The sequence below is a fragment of the Oratosquilla oratoria genome, chromosome 34 (genome assembly GCF_046742065.1).
Source record: "Oratosquilla oratoria isolate Oo_2021 chromosome 34, ASM4674206v1, whole genome shotgun sequence".
Lineage (NCBI taxonomy): Eukaryota > Metazoa > Arthropoda > Malacostraca > Stomatopoda > Squillidae > Oratosquilla > Oratosquilla oratoria.
This window is the reverse complement of record NC_134810.1, coordinates 39,369,384-39,393,315: the sequence shown is the minus strand read 5'-3', so window position 1 is coordinate 39,393,315 and position 23,932 is coordinate 39,369,384. Positions and strand designations below refer to the sequence as shown.

Below are 23,932 nucleotides of genomic sequence, written 5' to 3'. Positions count from 1 at the left end.
TTAAGTCTAGCCTCGATGGTTCTTCTTCATTTCTATACCTAGTGTTCTCTTGTATCCATTGTGTCATTGAATGGTCAGTAATCATCTCAAGTAGAGCATTTCCCCATGAGTCATCACCACTCTTTACTGTCATTTCTTCCCAGCAGATTTCTTTGCAATTAAAGTCGCCCATCATAACTATTCTTCCTCCGTCTTCCATTATTTTAGTTAATGCTATCTTTGTGTCCTCTAACATACTTTTATATTCACTCTCCTCCCATGAGGCTGTTTTCGGAGGCACATAATTGATCACAAATTTTCTGCTCTTCTTATCTCGGTCTTCCACTTCTATCATAATCATCTCTATTGTATTCTTTCCATATATGACACCTTTCACGTTTATATCCTTCTTAGTCAGGAACATAACTCCACCCCCTTGTTTTTTCTCTCTGTTTCTAATCCAATAATTGTATGTATCATGTCCTACACTGTTGGGTGGTAGTGGGCCTTTTAATTTTGTTTCTACAATTCCCATTATGTCCGGTTCTTTTTCTTTCAAATAATCATTCAGTTCATTCAATCCTGTTATCAATCCATCTATATTTGTGTAAGACACTCTTAGTTTTCTGCCACTTCCATTGTGTTCTCTGTTTCCCTTATGTTTTTCTTTAGTATGTCGAACTGCTTTATTTTCATGTTCACTACTCTCCAATAGAATCTCTCTTTCTCTGACTCCGTTCTTTCCTCGTTTTTTGCCTTAGCTTCAATTCTTTTCTTCTTTTCTGCCTCTCTTTCCTCCTTATTCATTTCTCTTTTTATCCATACCTTTTTATATTGATCATTTGTTGCTAGTTTCCCTGTCTTGGATAGAATTTTCTCTGCCGTTGTTTGTGACCTGAATTTAATCTTAATTGGTCTGGTCTTATCTGTACTATATTTTCCTAGTCTGAATTTTTCCTCAATTTCCTTTATAATTTCTGGTTCATCTTCCTGGACTAATTTTAATAAACTGCTTACTCTTTCATTTTCCTCCTTGATTCTTGCGGTTCTATCTGGGTTATGTTTCTCTTCCATTCCTAATATAATTATACATTTCTTTTTGTCAGCTAATTCTCTTACTATATTCTCCTTCTGTCTCATCACTTTAATAACTGAGTCTTCATTATGTTCTTTCAATTGCTGTTTGACTATGTCAGTGAATGAAACCTTATTCCCTTCTTGAGTTATTCTCCAATTTTTAACTTCTGTAGCTATTTTCTCTCTATTTTCATTACTATTCTTCTTCAATTTCTCATTCTCCTCCTTTACATTTCCTAACTGTCTTTTTAGGTCCTCTATTTCTTCAGTTAAGTTTCTGTTAGCCTTCTCTAGTTGTTCCAACCTTTCAATTCTCTGGAAAATGGAGTCTACATTACCTAACTTACGTTCCAAGTCCTCGATCACCTTATCAACTCTCTCCTCTAGTCTTATCAGTCGGGGGGGGGGGGGGGGGGGGGGGGGGTTGGTTTGTGTCCCCCCCACCCTCTTTAAATCCCTGGAACATATTCTCGTCACTTTCTTCTGTATTGCTCCTCTCTATACTTCTAATCTTTACATTTTTATTAGACATTTGATCCTCGCTAAGTCTTTTGTTTACCTTCCGCTTGTCTGGCTGGGCAAAGTCTACTCCCTCCTCATTTCCTTCCATTTCCCTCAGAACCCCTCCCCTTTTCCTCTTTCCCTACGTTCCCACTACTCCACGAGCAATTTCCCCCCCACCCTGCAAAAACACTAGGCACTTCTCTTTGTGTTGGGATCCACAGACTTCAATTTTCTTCAGAACGTCTTCTAAGCCGTCCATTCGTTGAAGTGTGTGTGTGTGTGTGTGTGTATATATATATATATATATACGCAGAAGAAATCACTTGAACGCATGATTCTAGTATGCAGAAAAACCACCAGGAAAATAACAGAAATGAGACCGAGCACTGTCGTCCATTCAGACATTTTCACCTTGAAAATGTCTGAATAGACAAAAGTGCTCGGTCTCATTTCTGTATTTTCCTAGTAGTTTTCTGCATATATATATATATATATATAAGGGTCGTGATAGCATGGTCAGTAAGGCCTTTGCGTTTTAAGACGTAAGCCGCCTAGGCAAGGGTTCGAATCCCAGTGGATGAGTCTATTTCCAAAAATATATATATATTTATATATTTGGTTAAAGACCAGTGCAAATTCAGTATCAACTAACTTCTTAGTAGTTTTCTCTATCTTCCGAATAGACTTCTTGTAATCAGAAGGGAGGTCAAAAACGAGGCTGCCGAGATCCATATTGAATTATTAAGAAAATACTATACAATAATACATAATCGCCTGAAGATGGTTGAAAGCATCAACCGAAAGCTCGCATTATGTATTATTGTATAGTATTTTCTTAATAATTCAATATGGATCTCGGCAGCCTCGTTTTTGACCTCCCTTCTGATTACAAGAAGTCTATTCGGAAGAGAGAAAACTACTAAGAAGTTAGTTGATACTGAATTTGCACTGGTCTTTAACCAAACATGTTTAAAAGAGAACTTACTGCCTATTTATTCAAATATGTATATATATATATATATATATATATATATATATATATATGTATATACACACACATACATACATATACCAAGGCTTTTCCTCCCTTACAAGGGAGGTAGCCAAAAAGGGAAAGGCATAAAATCATTTCCATCCATTCCATCCCTGAATACACTCCACACCCCTCCACCCTCCCTCTTATCTGAGCACCTCCTGAATGACGGGTCATCCCTGCACCTTGTCCACTGCCCTGGGTCAGAAGCAGTGTTGCAAGACACAGCACATCCACAGCAAGGCCGCTTCATTAAATTGGCGACCCCCCTCTCCGTCCCCCCATTGTATAAAAGGAGAGGACGGGGAGAAATCCCTTCGGGCTGCGTCAAATTTTGCTCACCATTCCACCTCTTGCAATCACAACATCATCCATATACAACCATTCTCCATTCACCTGTCTTCCGCCCTCTCCTGCCCCTCCTCAACAGACACTCCCCTCCTCCCCAAAGCCCCCTTCACCCCATCCATCCACCTCATCCTAGGACGTCCCCTCATGTTCACTCCCTCCACATCTGCCTTCCATACCTCTTTTACTAGTCTTTCTTCACTCATTCTTTCCATGTGTCCAAACCATCCTAATATTCTTCCATCAACCCTATCTCCCAGCTCCTTTTCCACCCCTGTTCTCCTCCTCACCTCCTCATTTCTCACTCTATCTAGCCTAGTAACCCCCATCATACTTCTCAGACACCTCATCTCAAACACATTCAAACTCCTTCTCTCTTCTTCTCTTATGTTCCATGTTTCTGCCCCATACAGTGCTGTTGGCACAATCACTCCTTCATACAGTCTCCTCTTAGCATCCATTCCCAAATGTCTATTCCTCATTACACTCTTTAATCCACCATGGCATTTACTCGCTTCTCTCAATCTACATTCTACCTCCACCTTCACTCCACCTTTTCCTGCCACATTTGCACCCAAGTATCTAAAACTATCCACTTCCTCCAGTCGCTCTCCCTTAATGCTCACTTCCAGTCTACTGCCATTTTCACCCCTAGTACATCTCATCACCTTACTTTTACCCACATTTATCTTTAGCTTTCTTCTATCACATACTCTCCCAAACTCTGCCACCAACTTCCTCAATCCCTCCTCCGATCCTGCCACAAGCGCATATATATATATTGTATTTTACAGCTTGCAAGATGCTGCATCTTGGAAGATACACCCTAATATTTGAAAGAAATTTCTAAGAAAAAGTCATTCTCATACAAGAACACATTCACCATGTATCCGACAACTGAACACAAAAACATAAGAAGCAAGGAGTCTGCAAGACTCTATTGTCTCAACTCTCATCACAAATTTGCTGGAGCACTCACCATCGATTTATAAATATGAAAATAAAAATACCATAGGTAAAGTTTTTAAAGGTTTTAGTGGCGGGCGATGGCATGTATTGTTTACATTACGTAATCACTTGTCCGATTTTGTTTGTATGGCGATGATATACTAGTTGGTGGTTAGTAAATATACCATACATTTTTCATTGTCCAAGGGTGGTTTTATTTTCATAAAAATAAATTAAAATTTTCAAAAATATGCATGTAAAAATATAAAATTTCAGAGAGAGAGAGAGAGAGAAAAATGCAGGTCTCCCTAATTAGGCAATTGAATTACATTTCTGCAAATCCAATTGAATCTTGATCAATCATATAGAAAGCAGGGTCACTCAAAGGGACAGCAGATGATGGGGGTTTGATTACCTTAAAAATCATCATAAACCTGGAACTCGACAAATATAAAATTATATCAATCAATCAATCTGTTGCCCCAGATCTCTTTCAGAAGACCCACAGCTCCCAGGTTGGCAATGTCTACCGGGCAGGTCCACAGGTCAAACTAAAACCATCCATAATCAAATTCTTAAAGTACATATACACACACCATCATATACATATTATATACAGTTTCAAACAAAAGATATCAAAAGAGATTGGAACAGACAACTTACTCTCTCCTGTCATGACCGCTTGCGTGTATCGCTTGGGCAGCATGCTGGTGTAGCCATAGAAACTCGACTGTTGAACTGTGGGGGAAAGAATAATTACAACTTAATAACATATCACTTTATTGTCTTAAAAACTCAAAGATTGACTTATTTGTAGTACTGAAAAGCCAAGGATCAATGATGGATACCTGCATGTGGTGGTTCTGTAAGATAAACCGCAAAGCTGCCCATTTTCAAAACTAGTTAACCGTCTCACCTTCATCAATATAATAAAATTCCACTCTTATGTACCCCCATCTGGGAGTATTGGCTGCATGTTACTGTGGGGCTAAAAGCTGATCAGTAACATGCAGATGATACTTTAGGGTCTATCTGGGGCAACCCCTATGGACCAGAACCACACATAATTTTGTATGTGACTAAGGAAATCTCTATTCATAGAGAAATGATGCTACTTTATTATACTGCAACTGTCTCTCTGTTATGTTGTCCCACCACTCTCAATACTGTCCTGTGCCAATTCTCTGAATATTAATTTTCTTTTTATCAAACACTGTGGTTGGAGAAAAAGAATACAGCCACTGAGTGTTCCCACTTGAGTTGTAAAAAGCGACAAAAACAGGATGGGGATAGGACTAGGCATCCTTCACTCCGTATACCCCAAAGGGGACAAAACGAGGGTGTGGGAGGAGTTTTCCAACCAGAATGTGGTATATGTATGTATGTTCATCATTAAACAACAAAACAATACATCTTCCTTGAGTAACTTATCGATATATCCAGCAGCTGTAGCCAAGTACAGTCAACTCTCAATTAACGCGAGGGTTATGTTCCTGGGGACGTCGCGTTAATCAAAATCGTGTTAGTTAAACATATTTTTCCCAATGGAAATAATGGTAATAGGGGGGGTTAGGTTCCTGGACACTGGAAAAGTCTTGTCTATTTTGTTACTATGAACTTGAAAAAACACATTATTAATACATTTGTAGGTTACAGAAACAACAAAAACACACATTCTTTGTATTCATTTGTAGTACACAGTTATTTATTCTATGTGCACACTCGTCATCAGTCACTCTCCGCCTCACTTGCCTCTTCCTCCAACTCCCAGGCACTCGTCACCAGCCGCTCTTGTCCCCAGCCACTCTCCGGCTCACTTGCCTCTTCCTCAGACTCCTACTGTCCTTGCTCACCCCACTGTCCTTCCACAACCTGCTCTCCTTCCTCTTCCTTCAATGGCTTCATTTTGAAGAACTGACTTAGTTTTGTCTGCATTGTCACTTTTTTCTTTTGAGCTTGCATGATTCTGTAGTAGTTTACATCAGCCATGGCTTTTCTTGCAACTGTCACACTTCATTTCTCTGTAACAATTTTTCAAGCTTTTATGACTTATAATCACGGTCCATACATTTAAAAATTAGTTTACCATTAATTGTGGGCTGGTGACACCATTTTCTTTTTTGTTTTGGTGTAGAACAGAAAACAAGAGTTCACAACCTCTAACTAAATTATTCATTTCTGTGTAACAATTTTTCAAGCTTTATGACTTATTATCACGGTCCTTAATCTTTAAAGCTCATGGATTTTCGGAATGGTAGACAAGGGCTAGTTTCAGACTGCGATCAAAACAGAGCGCGGGAGACTGACCGGGCAGATGCCCTCTCTCTCAGTGCTTTTACCACCAAATTCAAATCATGTTAAATCAAAATTGTCGTGTTATTTAAAAAAAATTCCTTAAAAATTAACTCGTGTTAAATCAAAAACGCGTTAGTTAAACTTGTGTTAATTGAGAGTTGACTATACTTGGGAGCCACATAGGCAACAAATGGAGTCAGTGCTCCCATCAGTTTTGATCAAGTTGACAGGAGAGACTTGAACATGAAGGATACTGTGTTCTCTAGCATTTTTTTTTCTTTTCTTCTTGTTTTTTCTTTTTCTAGTATCTTTTTTTTATGATGGGAATTACATGTGCTATTTTCCAAACTGTTGAGATACTAATGAATACAAAACTGATAGAGAGAAATTTGGGCCCAATCCATAGCCCAAGTGCCTCTCAAGGCTATATATCCAGGTGAAGGTGAAGGAATTGAGCGAGTTTGAAGATAAGCACCAGGGAAATTATTCTCTCTGATGTCTATTTTACAGGACCACCACTTAAAAGGTAACCATTATTAGTCCCACCACTTAAAGGGAATCATCATTAGTCCCAAGTTTTTAAATGAAACTTGTGACTCTTCATAAACAAGACATACCAGTGCACGACAAAAGTAATCAAATAAAGTTATCGGACTATATTCATGAATCAAACCAACCTGTACATCCTACAGCTGCCACAGCAACCGAGATGAGAGTGATCGTGTAGGACACATTGGCAGGGAAGGTATCAGGCCACCAGATCTCAAAGAAGCTCACAAAAAGTAGCATGAAGAGGGACACAATATATCCTGTTGGAGAAGAAAGAAAGAAAAAAATATATGACAAAAAATTTCACACTATTTGTTACTGACACATGGTGAACAAGCCCACTCTGACAGAGGAACAGATAAGAAGAGTTTCAACCTTAATAGGGGCTCTATGTTACTCTTTATACATTTTATTAATTCTTACATGTACACAATGACTGGAATACATAGTGCCTATGCAAATATTCTTACAGATCTTTTTATCTATACAGTAAGTCCTCGTTATACGGTACATATGCGTTCCTGAAAACCTTACCGCAAATTGAAATTACCGTATACCGAACCCATTATAACATGTAATAATAGAATATGGCAGACGTACCTTCTCCCTGCTCTTTCCTCTTCAAAACACAAGCGGATACCATATCTGTGAATTTTTCTTAATGTAAATAGAATCGAGGGTAGTAATTACCAAATACCGTAACTGTGAATTTACCGGATAAAGAATTATAAGGAGGACTCACTGTATATCAAAATGCCTCTAACCAATATCAGGGAGGAAGCCAGACAAGGCTTGCATTCAACTCCACCCATCACATTTGATCCATCACCTATTTATTTCTCTTTTATCTTAGCTCCTGTTGGATGAAGGGTCATCCTTGTTCCCTGCCCACTGGCCATGTCAGAAACAATGCAGCAAGAAATTACACACCCATGGCAGGATGCCACCACTTCATTTAAATGATTATGTACCTGTACTCGGGTAATGACTGCATGTTATTGTGTTGTATTAATTGCACAGGAGCATGGAGCAAATGCTTTAGAGACTGTTTTGTGGTTCTCCAAGGGACCAAAGCCACTTTTTGTCAGAGTAAAATCTCTACTCCTAGCAGGGCCCACACATGGGGGTGAGAGTTAGGTGGCATGTGGTCAAGGGCAGCCATTCTAGCCTAGAATTGCTGCCCACAAGGATGACAAAATTATGATAATAAAAAATGTCAAAGAAGCCCTGAATATTTTACCATAATCAATGAATTTTGCATTAGAATAAATAAAATACTGAATTTTTTCCATATCCTTTCTGCAACAACAGGGACATTAAATACAAATTTTAAAATCTGTCTAATTATGAAGTAATATCCAAAGGAAGGGTAGTAAGAGATCTGGATGTCTATGTTCTTAGGGGAGAAAGGGGGGGAATGTCAGATAATTTTTTGGCGGATGGGAAGTTCAGAGTGGAGGGTATGTGTAGAAAGGGCAGAAAGCAGAGAGGTGCTTAGAGTAAACATTTCAATTGAGAACTAAAGGGAGAAGGAACACCAGCAGGAGCTGAGAGAGGTATGGGAGGTGCTGATGGATAGAACAGAGGTGAGAGTAGAGACAGAATGGGTTTGTTTTAAGAAAGAAGTGACAAGGTATGCAAAGACGGTATATGGAATGAAGAGGATAGGAGGGAATAGAAGGAAGAAGTTTGGTGGGGGTAATGAGGTCGGGGAGTGAAAAACAAAGAGGTGAGGCCGAGAGCAGGCATATAGGATTGATGAAAGAATATAGGGATGGTCTGGGCATATGGAGGGAATGATTGAATAAAGACTAGCAAAAGAAGTTTGAACATGGAAGGGTGGGTGAAGAATGGTCATGAAAAGATGATAAAATGATGCAACATAATGGGATTTCTCCTTTCTTTCTTTGTATTTCTTGTGAGTGGAATAGCTGTCAGCCCTGCTGTGGAGGTGCTGTCTCTCCCTGCACTGTTTTTGACCCAGGCAGTGGTCAGGGGGCAAGGATGGCCCTTCATGCACAAGGAGCTATGATAAAAGGACAACAGATGGGTGTTGGATGGATGAAGGGTGAGTTTGTGCCTTGGAATATTTTCTTTAATACTTGGTTATATCAAGAGAAAATGTTATATCCTACTGTTTGACATGACTCATAATAGAGTACACTGTACATATACTGTACAATGCCATACATAATCTTTTCCAGGAAAATTACATTCTTTAGTTACTTTTTTATCTTTCAATGAATAAAATCATATAACTTAGCCTTAAAATATTTTTCAATGGCATTATAAAAGATTTGTAGGTATATACTGTGGCTTAAACAATAGAAATTAGGGTTTTATGGGTATGCTTCCAGTATTTGCATTTTTTATTTGTGGGGGATGGGGGATGGGGGGGGGGGGGGAGTTGATACCTAAACCCTACAAATAACAGGGACTGACTCCATTACATTTGTACTTATCCCCCTTTCCATTGTACAGTGGAACTATAAATCCACTTCTCCTGTAAACTTTCTTTCCTTAGGCACCCATTAAAGAATCTCACCAATCATTCCAATATAAGTACTCATCTCTCCAGACAATCCATGTGACATCTAACCCAGATGTCTAACCCATCTATCACCTCTCACCTCTTTCAGTGTTCTTTGTACTTCCTCATTTTGTATTGTCCTAACATTCTCCTCTCCAATCACAGTCCTTTTCCTAGACGTTCCTACTACATACATACATATACCAAGGCTTTTTCCCCCTTACAAGGGAGGTAACCAAAAAGGGAAAGGCATAAAATCATTTCCACCCATTCCATCCCTGAATACACTCCACACCCCTCCACCCTCCCTCTTATCTGAGCACCTCCTGGATGACGGGTCATCCCTCCACCCTGTCCACTACCCTGGGTCAGAAGTAGTGCTGCAGGACACAGCACATCCACATCAAGGCCACTTCATTAAATCGGCGACCCCCCCTCTCCGTCCTACTACCATAAACAAAAAAATCCTCCCTATTCTCTTCTACATTCAACAACTTCCTGATATACTTGACCCATCTTTTCCTTGCTGCCTTCACTTCCAGTAGCATTTATCCATCTGCACCACTTACGTTCTCCTCTCTACCTAACTCACACACCACTAACTCTTGGGATTTCTTTCCATGACATTTTCTATACCTTTCAAAAATCTCCATCAAACACGTAGCCCACATCTAGTCTCCTCTTAGCCTCTCTCACCTTTGTTCTACTTCCATACCTACCATCTTCTTCCAAGCTCTACTTAGTAACCAATCTTCATATGCACACTTTTTTTCTGACACCACTGCTTTTATCTGTTCATCCCACCATCCACTGCCTCTCCTCCTGTTTACCTCCTACCTTCTTCATCCCACACACCATCTTTACACATTTTCGCACTTCCTTCCTGAAACACACACTGTCTTCCTTTACTCCCATTTCTCTTTTATCCCATGTTACCTCTTATATTTCTCATGCTTTGCCTGATATTCTTTTTCCTTTTCCTTTTCTTTTGAATTGCTCCCCTTCAGCATTTCTCTGCTTCCCTTATCTTCTCCATTTTACCTTCACTTGAATTTTTTCTTCTACCAAATATCTGATGGTGCCATTATACTTATGGCAGATTTAGATTCAACACTGTACAGGTTAGGTTCACTTAGTTAGCTAGTGTTCAACAATAAAAAAAAAAACTAGGGACCATGAAAAACTCTTAGAGATAAATTTATAAATTTACCTTAATTTCATGCACCTATCTTTATGGTGGAAGGCCCCGAGTTAAAAGTGACCCATGCTTCACTGGACTTCTTGGGGACACGCCTGGCTGGGGTATAGATACTAATGAACACAAAGCTTGTGTTAGTGACGAGTCAGTGTGAAGAGTGCAGTTAAGAGATCAGATCCATGGTAAATCAAACAAATTTGCAGCGAGTATGAAAAACAAAATAGAAATATAAAGAGGGATGGGCAAGCAGATAAAGTCTGAGGAGGTAAATAATGGCATTAAATCGCCATATGGTGGTAAAACAAACTCTGTGACAGCTGTCTCTTGTATAATGAAAATTAATAATACTTCAAGATGTGAAATCCAAAAATATACTACATTGGTGCACCAGCTACAACAGGTGTTAATATTAGATTGGTAAACATGCAAAATACAATTTCGTAACCAATGTCAAAAACAGTGTGTAATAGTTCTTTATGAAGAAAACAACTGCATGCTTCCACACATCTGTAACCATTACATGAAACTTGTAATCTTGCAATAGTATTACTTTTGCTAGCAATTACTCTACTTTACCATTATAACTGCAATACTACTAGCTTTCCTTTCAAGTCAAATTTAATCAAGGTACCTTTTTTTTTATACTTATTAAAGTTGATACATACATATACCAAGGCTTTTTCCCCCTTCCAAGGGAGGTAGCCAAAAAGGGAAAGGCATAAAAACACTCCCACCCATTTCATCCCTAAATACACTCCACACCCCTCCCACCCTCCCTCTCATCTGAGCACCTCCTGGATGACGATAACATTAAAGTTTATACTGTAAGAAAACATTGTTTTATATGTAATAGATAACACAAAGACATATGTCTCACCCAAAACAGACATCTTGGACAAATGATGAGCAATTAAGCAGAGGCCCTATGGGATGGATATAAGAAAGGACCATTTCCTATCTGTATATTTCCAGAGACCATCAATACCAGCTCCAGCTTGCAGCGACAAGGAGCTGGCATTCAAGTCTCTTAACTGGATCTAAGATCTCTCTCTATCAACTTCCCTAATGTTTCATTATTTCCTCAGAGAACATCACTTAACAAAAAAATGGACCTGTAACACTAACACACAACATACCCCTCTTTGTACAAAAGAAACTAAACAATTACTAGCAGACATCACAACTGAAATAATAATAATACAAACACAGATAAAGAAAAAAACTTTCATCATATTTATATGATACCAACCACATAAATATCTCAACTCCAACCACTAAACTCAATGACAAACCAAATACTGGCAGGTAATATGAAGTGTACCACATACAGCAGACTAAAGCGGACACAAAATACAACAACAATCCCCCAATCTAAATATATCAATCTCTAATAACCATCACACCAGATAACCTGAGTCCTCAACATAACCGAAAGGCAACTTCCTGGTACATGATGATGTGCTCACCCTCCCTCCAACTACAAACAACATGGGAAACTATACATGGCCTCTCCTTAAGCCATTTCCCTCTAAAAAAATCACCAAATAACTATATGGAAAAAAAACAGAAAACAGACAATAACTTGAAGACTGTTGCAATGGATCTACTTCTAGACAGAGCAGTAGAAGAGATAACAGTGACCATTCAGATGCCCAACAAGAGATATATTCCAAGAGACTACAGGAAAAAATGTCCCTGAATGCTCACAAATGTCCAACACTTTCCCATAGAAACTTGTGGACGGGCCTGCCTAAGGACCACTCCTGACTGTCATGTATTTACCTAGTTGTACCTAGTTGTATTTTACGGGACGAGAGCTATGCTTGTAGTGACTCGTTTTCGTATCTCTCCGCATCCAGTTTATTCTTAAAATCTTGTATAGTTTTGGCACTCACTGTTTCTCCATTTAGTTTGTTCCAGACATCAATCACTCTTTGTGGGAAGGTGTTCTTTTTCAAATCTCTTCTGTAACTGTCTTTCTTTAGTTTTTTTTCATGTCCTTTTGTTTCTCTTCTGTCCCATTTCTTTGGTCAAAGAAATTTGAGGCAAACAAATGATGCTGACACATAAGCTTCCCTCATCTCAAACGTTCATTCTCCACCTCATCTTTCCTTACCAAGTAACCTGCCTCATTTCAGCATTCCTTACACCATGGACGGGTGAAGGCATAATGCTATTTTTTGGGACAGTACAAGGATGTGGTGGTCCAAATCTTAAATAGAAATACAAAATTAATAATACACGATGAATGTCATTGGTAGTAACAAAAAATAAATAAACAAGAAAAAATAGGGCAAAAAATATAGTTTATAGATTGGAACAAAAGTTTAGACCACGAAACGTACACAAAAATGGAAGAGAAATAAAAGAAATACAATATGGGTTGATCTTCGCTAGCCCCTACTATAGTCTGTGCATACCAAGAAGTTCATTCAGTGTGTGGCATACGTTATGCCAAATCAAACTTAATATATGCCTGCCTCTCTCTCTCTCTTTCTTACTTCCCATCTATGCACTATTTTATTTTTTTCTAATTCTGCAAATAGTAAAGGGAGCTGAACAGTAAAAGTGTCACTTTTTAGGATTATAACAAAGATTACCTATACCCCATCCCACATGTCTCGCCTGTGACGCCTCAACGTGGCAACATGGAGAAAAAGTACTGCCACCTGTTATAGAATCTATTCAAATTGTTGCTATAATCCTAAAAAGTGATATTCATTGTATCATACAGCTTCCTTTACTATATACAGAGTATATGAAAAAAAAATATATATATAAATAAATAAATGATGATGATATGGTTTAACGTCACACACTACCCCCCTATCGGGAGGCTAGGATAGTGCCCCTCACAGAGGGCTTTGTAGCATGGAATTTAATGAACTATGCCCTTGGTTCAACTTCACCAGTAGCAGGATTCGAACCACCCTCACCTTGACCTTCGCCATAAGTATCGATGCCCTAACCCACTCTGCCAGCAAGCTTCCTAATAAATAAATAAAAAATAAAATAAAATGAAATAGCATATAAATGGGAAATAAGAGAGAGGCAAGTACTGCAGTTGATTTGGTAGAATGGTTAGTAGTAAATCAAGACATATGCTTCACTCTAAATGGACACCTTGCAGTGCACAGACTATAATTGTAATTTGGTTCTTTTACTAATTCAGCACCAATTTCAAATTTCTCAGGCCACTGAAATTTTACATTTCCCAGTCCACTATACCAACCTGCTACACAATGCTTTGGTTTCACTAAATCTGTTCATCATTTGGTGTTTTCTTGCATCAATTAATCAATCCATTGCTCCAGTTTTTTCTTGCAAGAGACTTATAACCCATATGAACACCACTGCTGATTAAATGAAGTGGCCTTGCTGTGGATGTGCAATGTCATACTGCACTGCTTCTGACTCAGAGCAGTGGGCAAGATGAGGGGATGACCAGTCATCCATGAGGAGCCAAGATGAGACAAAGGGAGGGGTGGTGAATGGGGGTGGAATGGGTGGGAGTGGAATTATGCCTTTCAATTTTGGCTCCCTCCCTGGTAAGGGGAAAAGAGCCCTTGGTATGTGTATATACGTATGTATGTGTGTATCATACATTTCACTTCTCTCTTTTTCTTGTACTTCTTCGTCATTTCACTACTCATTACCCCTTTCTATTCCCTCCCGTCCTCCTTTTTCCGCATACCATCTTTGCACACCTTGTCACTTCTTCCTTGAAATAAACTCATTCCTCTTCTACTACAACTTCTACCCTATCCTTCACTACCTCCCATACTTTTTTTCAGTTTCTTCTGGTATTCCTTCTTTAAATTGCTTACTCTAATCACCTCTCTACCTTCCGCCCTTTTCCACTTTCTCCACCTATTCTCCACTCTCAACTTCCCTTCTACCAAAAAAAATTAACTGATATTCCCTCACTCTCTCCTCTAAGAATATGGAGATCCAGAACTCTTCCTATTCTTCCTTTGGATACCACTACATGGTCCATTAATGCCTTATCAACCATCTTTCAATCCACCATCTTTTCCCATGTGTACTAAATCTTGACTTTCTTAATGACATCTCCACTACCAACTCTCTACTATAATTTTTACCTGGCACTCAAATTCTACTACCCTTCTTAAATCTATCCTTTTATCACCCCCTATGACTTCCATTTCATTGGTATGGTAATGTCTCTTATAGTGCTGGTTATCACAATGAAATGCTTTCATTATCCTTTGTATTATAATCCTACCATACACTCATGCATTTTACCTGGCATGCATTAACATGCTAGCACTTCTATGGCATGCAATAAATACATAAAGTACAAAAGCATATTAATGTAGAGTATGTGACCATCTAAATAAAATCTGCTACATTCTATGACACTCTTAAAATGACAGCCATTGAGAAAGTGTTTGTACAGTTTGTGAAATAAATTCTTTGGGACAATTAGCTTGATTGGTATTAACAGGGTTTCAATTTACATAAACTGAAAAACTTCCACCCAGTCATTGCCACTAGATACTGAGACTTCACCTCAAAAAGTATGAGAAATTTGTTTCTCCAACTGTACATGACTGGATAAGAAAAGAATGAAAAGAAGAAAAACAAAGAATGTAAAAAAAATTAGGATTAAGTTATAGAAAAAGGAAAGGAAACCTAGAGGTATATAAGCAATTATATAACAACTTCTATGACTTACTAACACAAAATACATCCAATATAACCAACAATTTTACATGTACACGCAATAGCCAGCAAGTAAATGAACAAAGAAACACAAAGAAATAATAATCATAAAATAATATAAGCAGCCATATACACATTTACTACACATAAAACAAAGATCTCAGAGAATAGCCTAATTTAAAGACTCCCACATGCTAACTAACCAAAGATAATTCTTGTGTTGAGAGGCACCATTTCCACAATGAGGTTGCTGATAAGAACAGCTCCAAAGGCCACAAGGACGTACACAATGGAGATGTCAAACACAATATTTGTCCTCGGATATCGTTCCAAGAAGTAGTCAACTGCAATGGTAAAACTGAAAGAGAAGTAGCTTTTACTATCATGTTCAAAACTATGCCAGATACAAAATCTATTTTTATTAACCTTTATTTACCCAAGTTATATAGAAACATCTAAACAAGATGCTGTAATGATTAATTTATCTTATATTATTTGTTTTGTTATAATTTGTCTGTTTGTTTATTATTATTTGCTTGATTCACATTTATTATTAGTTATATGTCAATTTATAATTATTTACTATTTACTTGTTTATTTATTATTTAACTATACCTATGCATTTATTTATTTCATCTATTATAATTTATATTATATATTTCTTTATCTATCATTATTTTTTTTCACATCCAACCTAGTTATGGACCAAAAGGTCTCCTGTTGGCATGCTCCACCTTTGTAATTCTTTGTTAAAAAAAATCCTTACAAGAGTAGTAACCTGTACCATTTAGTGACAAGCTCTTTTACATGAATACTGTCTAGTTTCAGTGACAACAAAATACTTAAATGTTACAAATTTCCCACAGTCATCTGTGTAAGGTTAATCTTGACAGCTTAATCCACATATTTTTTGCCTGTTAATGACAAAGGGCTCTTCTAAGTTGGATATAACAGACTGGCATAGGACACAAAATATACACAAACACATAATTGACTCTTACCCTCTTAACCATTTCAGTACAACTCAAATTCTGCACACAGCATCAACTGCCAAATGTAATTTGCATCACACTACTTGCATTATAGAATATAGTCACTGCTGTATTACTCGTTCTCTATTACTTTGAGTAATAATAAACACAGAAAACATGATCAAACCAGTTCACTGAATCTGGGGGTAACTAATGTACATCTACAAAAAATATATATATATATGCCCTGGGGCAGCACATTTAGTGGGGGCGGCAATTCTAGTCTGGACATGCCGCCCACAAAGCTGACAAAATAATTATACTAAAAAAAGGTCAAAGGAGCCCTGAATATTTTACCGTAATATATTACTTTTGTATTAGAATCAACAGCATATGAAATATCTTTCCCTTACACTTCTTGCAACAGGGACATTAAATATAATTCTTAAACTCCGTTTAATCATTTTGCAATCCAATAGCTAAAACAGGCTGTAAGGGACGGTGGAGATGGGAAGTGGTGTTGGGGGGAGGGGGAGGGGGAGGGGAGGCATCATTGAGAACTTACCCCTGGGGCGGTACTTAAGTATGTAAGGGCTCTGATCTGGAGTTACAGCCTTGAAGGGCTCACAATTGTTCTCTGAACTGCACTCGAGACATCTTTCCTATCATCTGTAGTTTCTCCACCTTTTCACAACAAACGACTACCCCCGTCATCCTACAACTACAGGGTTCCCACTCTTTGTCTGATTATTTTTTTCATGACTTTCTAAGGACTTTTCATGACCCATTCTTGCACTTTTTCAAGACCAGAAATTGCTGGATACATAGCCCAGCACTTTCAAAAATAATCAGAAAATGTTATTCATGGGCAGTGGACCTGAAGAACAATGTCTTGGCCACTGCCAGAACCACCACAATTAATGAGGGAATTGTTTTATTTGAGGGAGGGAGAGAGAGAGAGAGAGAGAGAGAGAGAGAGAGAGAGAGAAAAAAAGACGACTCTCTCATGACCTTTGAATGTTCAAGAATTGAAGGATTTGTCAGTTTTGGACTTTTATAATACAAAAATACATGACTTTATAGTATTTTAAGGACATGTATAAACCCTGTACTACAGCCAGAGATAGACAGCCCACATTAATACAATGAAGACAATGTAATTCAATGTTTCTTCCTAGAGATATTGATGGAAGACCATTGCTAGCTGAAGGATTGCAAGCTTCTGGTCAGTTAATTGCATGGCAACAATTATCATTACCTTTTCCCTTTTGTAAGGAGGTGGCTGAGTTAAAGCACATACCCACACCATATGCAATTTAAACTTATTTAGCAACTCATCCTGGATGCTCACAGGCCAAGTGGGTTGGGTTAAGGCATCACTACTTGTGATGGAGGCTGAGGTGATGGTGGTACAAACCCTGCCACTGGCAAGTTGAACCAAGGGCATGGCTCATTAAATTCTAAGCTACAAAGTCCCCCGTAAGGTACACAGTCCTAACCTCCTGACAGGGGGAGTTTTGTGATGTTAAACCAAATCATCAACTACCCCTTCCCCCTTTCTCAATATTTCAGGGCTACCCTGTCCTGCTTCTGACCCAGGGCAGTGGGCGAGATGCAGGGATGACCCGTCATCCAGGAGGAACCAAGATAAGAGGGAGGGATGGGGGTGAATGGGAGTGGAATATGTGGGGATGGAATGGGTGGGAGTGGATTTTATGCCTTTGTTTTTTTGGCTACCTCCCTTGTAAAGGAGAAAGAGTCTTTGGTATATGTATGTATCCTGGCTTCCACCATACTGCTTGGGTCACAGGCAATGGAGCAAGGCACAGCTTTTCCAGAGCCTAACAGCTGATTTGTTCTGATCACTATCCACTTTACAAGGGAAAAGAGGACAAGTGGGAGTGTAGTAGTTTTATCTACTCAAAATAATTTATAAGTAGATGAGACTATCCCTTTATTCATCCATTTTTCATCTCCCTCCAGTCACTCCTCTTTTGCACTTATTCTTCTCTGTTCAACATCATTCCACATGCATCCAAAGCCCTTCATCACATCTGCCCACATCAGTCTTAATTTTCCCCTTAAGTTCACTCCATTTGTTTTCCACAGTCTTTACTATTTCCCCATTCATTCTTTCTGGAAACCCAAGCCACCTCAGCACTGATTGAACAACTCCCTACCTTCACTGCTGAATTATAACTCATTAGAAATAATAAATATAGACACAAAAGTGATTGAGGTATTTTCTTTTTATTCCTACCTGTTATATGGCAATAGAAACCCAACTCCAGCCAAGACCAGAGCCAAGTAGATCCCATTGCAGGTGTCCACCGGAGGGGCAATATGTCGACCTGGCCCGTCCCTCTCTTCTTCGTCGTCATCATCTTCAAATCTTGAATGATAGAAAAATTACGTAATTAAAATGCTGGGTGACGATATGATTACACATGCTCATCACATTCCTTCTGAATTTCCACCATCCATTTATCACTTTTATACTTTCCAAAAATATACGTTTTTTCTTCTGTACCAAAGACGTAACCCCCATTTGTAAGGATGGCTATCATGAAGTAAACACCTACACCAGGACATGGGTACCTTAATGTGGTGGTCCTGCAAGATAAATAGTCCAGTTTCCCAATTCTAAAACCCATCAACCCTCCTTAGTTCCATCGGAAGCTCCATCCCTGAGGAGCTGACATTTAGTCTCTTACCTATACCCAGGATTCCTCTCTGTAAAATTCAACTGTATTTCTCACACCATTTAACACATGAAAAGTGGACAAATGGCAACTACTCTCCTATTACTTTTAGCCAGTGATATAGAAAGTCCCACACCAATATAACCCACACAACAAACCACCACTCAGCCCTTCTAAGCTACCAGAAGAGACTGGATGACTGCATCGTGGACAGATGCCCAGGATGTAACATTTCACCCCATACTATTCAACACGTCATGGATGACTGCACTGTACACAATCACGCATGCAAACAACACAACATACACTCCATACAGGATTTGTGGGAAAACCCCATTTCGGCCATGGCATTACTTGGGGAGACAGGAGTGCTCGGGCAGACAGTCTAGGGAACAACAACACAACAAACCAAAGTTTCTTCCCAGAAAGATCTAAGAGAGGACCTGGGGACTATTACTAGCTGTTGTAGGTGAGTGGGTTTTCCACGTGAAACTTTAGGCAACAATTAATATTATCATTATACACCTACACCAAATACCCACTTGCCTACCTCTCCCATTTCAGCAAAGCAAAAAATAAATACAACTAACAAACAATATAACAAACTGGCAAACATCTTTCAATCTGTAATCCAATATAAATCAACAACTTATATTAAGCATTCTTATGTGCAAAGAATAGTTCCTTTCACATGTTAATCTTCAACATTCTAATACTTTTACCTATCTGTGCCATCGGTCATCATGGCTGCTGGCTCTTGCTCTCCCTCCTCCCTATCTTAAATCTGAAATAAAGAAAACATTTTGTTAGATTAAACACACTATATTATAAAAAAAGGTGGAAGTAAAGATGCACCATTAAACTATCGGCCATAACACCTCCATGTACAAGGCCTGAAAAGATCAAGTATTGAACATGCAAACCAAATAAGACAGTCGTGTACAGCACCAAGCACTAGTCTGAGTCACTCAGTCCTACTGACATTCACAGATAGTAAAGGTGTGATAACATTACTTATCACCAATAATTTAGTTGTAGCTTTGTTGCAAGAGTTGCATAAAGTTTAGTGATTTTGTGGTTATGTGAGAATTAATGCTATTCTTATTATTAATATACTGATAGGTTTAACTGCAAGTACAATGAAGTAACAGTATACAAACTATAAATTACATATTAAGATTAAATCAGTAAAAAAAATTGTGCTTTGAATTATGATGTCATAATGTAATCATACTTTACAACTCAAGTATATAAAAAAAAAAAAAATAGACCCAAGCCTAAAAATATAAATAAAAAAATAAGAATAACAAATAAGATAAATAAAGAAATAAATAAAAATAAATAAATAATTTTTAATCTACATTTTTATCTATTTATTGCTTTTGTTACTGGTACCCATGGGCAACTTTTTATCCAACACTTGGAACAAAAAGTTTATTCTTTTTGTCTGTCCTTCAGGACGGAACAATAAGCAAAAGAATGAAATATTCCAACCCACTTACAGTTTGGGTGTATGCTCACAGTAAATAATGGTATTGATATTCCACAGTCAAAAAACACTAGGCAATGATTCAATGAAACCAAGCCTTCTCACTCAACATATGGAGAGAGCTCATATGGAATTCAAAGACAAACATCTCGACCTTTTCAAGCATATGGAACCAGTGTTCAAGAAACAATAAACGGATACAAGCGGTAGGTTTTTCCAACAAACCAGCGCATCAGTGACAGCATCTTATAAAGTTTCACTTATGAATGACTAACAAAAGACAGCTCAAACCATTGGACAAGACCTTGTTCTTCCAGCTGCAAAAGAAATGGTACATTGTATCCTTGGAGATGAATCAATAAAAAAGTTTAAACTCTACCTTCCTGTCTAACAAAACAGTCCACCAACAAATTGAAGAAATGTAAGTAGATATTTTTTTAGCAAGTGATTAATGATATTTCTATGTCTGAAATTGTGTTTACAATTCAACTTGACAAGTCCACAGATGTGACAAATTGTGTTCAGTTACTAATATTTGCTTAGCATATGGGAAACAAAGGCATTAAGGAAGAGTTCTTGATGAATGCAGCACTAAAAACAACAATTAAAAGGAGATGATATCTTTCAAATGGAAGATTCATTTTTCAAGCAACGTGGTTTGAAGTGGGAAAATCTGAGAGCCTGCATAACCGATGGGGTATCATCTACTGTATGTTTGAATGAAGACCTGATTTTAGAGCTCAAGTCATGGAAGTAGCTTCTCATATGATATTTATGGATTGCATGATCCATCAGTTTGCATTCTATGATATTACTGGTGGTCAAGATTGTTGACCATATAAAAAGGAATGCTCTGAACAGCTGGTTATTCAAACTTCTTTGTGAAGATTTTGGTGCTGATCACAGTGTACTTCTGTGCCACACTGATGTGCACTGGCTTTCCTGAGAAAATGTCACAAAATGTGTCTATGAGCTTCAGAGAATTGCTGAATTTTTTTTCTAACATTCCCACGAGTGTGAAGATTTTGTCACCTCCTTGAAGGATCATCCCTTCTTACCTTCTTCACATTTTTGATACTCTTAAATATGCTAAACCAGAGTCTCTAAGGAACAGACATAACAGTTTGTGAGTTTATAGCTAAACTCAAAGCACTTCTTTCAAAAATTTGGCTGTGGAGGGGAAATATTCAGTCTGATAGCTTGTCTATGTTTAGTAATGTAAAAGAATTTGTAGATCAAAACCAACAATCTAAGGTCAACAACCTCAGAGTATTAGTCACTGAACATCTCCCAAATTCAAAATTACCCTCATCTTTCAACTTAGTTTCACTTAATGTTGACACATCCATTTTCCTTCTCACAAGCATCTCTTCCCTTTTACTCTCACCTGTACCACACCCACCCACGTAAAAAGACCAATCTTAGGGTTTTGGTTGGAAATCTCCTCCCAGACCCTCTTAAGCCTTGACTCCTAGTAGGATAGGATTACAGAGATTAGGATACCTAGTCCCATCGCTTTGTCCTACTTTAGCCACCTTTTACGATCTGCATGGGAAACTCAGTGGCAGAAATTTTTATCCCACAACCACAAAGGCAAAGAAGTGGTACAAGACAGTTTCAAGATGGGACAGCATAATGGAGGGACAGTTACAGTGCAATAGAGTAGCATAATTTCTCTAGGAGTAGTTTTTCACTGACATAGATAAACTGATATATAGCTCTGGTCTGTAGGAGTGGCCCATACAGTGCCTTCATTGGCTTCATGCTATTGAGCAATTTATACTGCACAATAACATGCTGCCAAAACCCCAGTACAGGTTACTAAAGCCTGGTAACCAATAATTACGAAAATACAATACAAAGCCTGACACACTAAAGATCTATAGAACTTCAAAACTTGTTCCAATAGAGCACCACGATTTTATGTGAGTCATATCTGCCTCAATACCATACAAACATAGCCAAGAATATATTAAGCTTAGAGACACAACCAGCAAAGTATTTGTTCATGAAAAAATAAGTCATTAATCATTATTTTCCTGATTAGATGCATTTTTCCAAACTTGGATGAAATTTGGGTGATTTCTCTATGACATTTTCATCACAAATAAATCTATAGTAAAATTCCAAAATCACACAAGCATGGATGTTTAACATGTCACATGAAACTTACATTGTCCAATAGTTTCTAACCTAATATATCCTAATCTAAACTAACCATTCCATAGAAAAATAGGTTTTTGAAATTCAAAAACGAAAGAAGTGAAAAGTAAAGTGTGTTTATGTGATACTGTAATACAAAATCTGTACTGTACTGCCATGTTTAGCATTGCAAATTGTGTTTGCAATACGACCTCCAGAATTACTGTGCGTATCCATCTAAGCAAATGCTGCCAGCTGGTATGGGTTGCCCTAATTATACTTATATGTGTGTAATAACTAACAAGGTGAAACAATTAGAAGAGTTTTAATAGCCTACACCAATACCAATCCTTGTGGGAACATATTAACTCATCCAGTCTTTACCCTTTCCATCAAAATTTAAACTATTAATGACGTTGGGGTAAGCTTCGAAATAATGAAAATTGTCACTGCAAATGAAAAAGTTAATAATCGTAACCTAATTCTAATACATTATAAACCCTACGAGTTTAATATCATTAGATATTCAAACAAGCATAAATGAATTGAAATTATTTGACTAATTATTTAATGCCTGGCATAAGCAAAACATTTTTGATTAAGCAGATGTTAATGCATATTATATAAATCACAATATCAACCACTCAACGCAATATCGGAGTAAATTATTTGGAATGAATAACATCAGTCAGTTCCAAAATAGTGTCTGTGTTCAATTAATTCACTATATGTACATGACTACTACAATTAAAATTTAAAAAGACTGCTTCACTTACATTAAACTAACGCCACGTATCCCAGTATTTACAGTTACCAAGTTCTTGTCCGAATCTCCACGACTATAAACAACAACAAGCACAAAGAACTCGATATGCAAACAAAACAATGTTATCTGTCATTTATAACATATATTTCTGTGCAACTGTGCCTTAGATTTACAATATTTTTGTATTATTAGATTATTTATTTGACATTTATATGTCATATTTCAGACACAAACTGAGCTCAAAATAATAAAGTTTCGAAGAAACGTACAATTCCCATCACCACACCGCAGCTGATCAATGGGATGTGCAAGGGCGCGACATTCAAAACCGTTCAGCAAGTGCGTGTGCAATCTATATATTTTTTACTTTCACTTTCATCATTTCAGTTTTACAATTCCGATACAATATTTAATATTTCAGGTTTTATATATATTATTTCCCATATAAAATGTTTTCAATTTTAGATTATTCTAATTCTTGGACAAGGTTTAATCAGTCCTTTTTCGAAAAACTGGTGCGCTCTATTCATAGTCCTTTTTTTTCACATACCGAACACTTAATACTATTGGCCCATGTTTGTGATCTGCATAATCTTTATTTATAGCCTACATTTTTTCATCTGCCTTGCATTCAGAAAACTTATGATTACGAGTACATTTGCATATATAGTTCTTCTCATCGAGCACCGTGTCCGAAACTTAAAGTAAGCAGGGT

General features: G+C 37.7%; 1 protein-coding gene across 2 annotated transcripts in view; it reads right to left on the bottom strand.

Moving 5' to 3' along the window:
* Ent3 (equilibrative nucleoside transporter 3) overlaps positions 1–23,345 on the bottom strand; it is a 39,003-nt gene extending 15,658 nt beyond the window's left edge. For both annotated transcript variants that reach the window (XM_076173440.1, XM_076173442.1), the window contains exons 1-6: positions 23,228–23,345; positions 19,543–19,604; positions 18,379–18,510; positions 15,351–15,505; positions 6,862–6,993; positions 4,553–4,627 (exon numbers count right to left, since the gene is read on the bottom strand). In XM_076173440.1, the coding sequence (XP_076029555.1) occupies positions 4,553–4,627; positions 6,862–6,993; positions 15,351–15,505; positions 18,379–18,510; positions 19,543–19,565 (517 nt within the window). In that variant the 5' untranslated portion in view covers positions 19,566–19,604; positions 23,228–23,345. The remainder of the gene's footprint in view (positions 1–4,552; positions 4,628–6,861; positions 6,994–15,350; positions 15,506–18,378; positions 18,511–19,542; positions 19,605–23,227) is intronic.
* Positions 23,346–23,932: the final 587 nt, after the last annotated feature.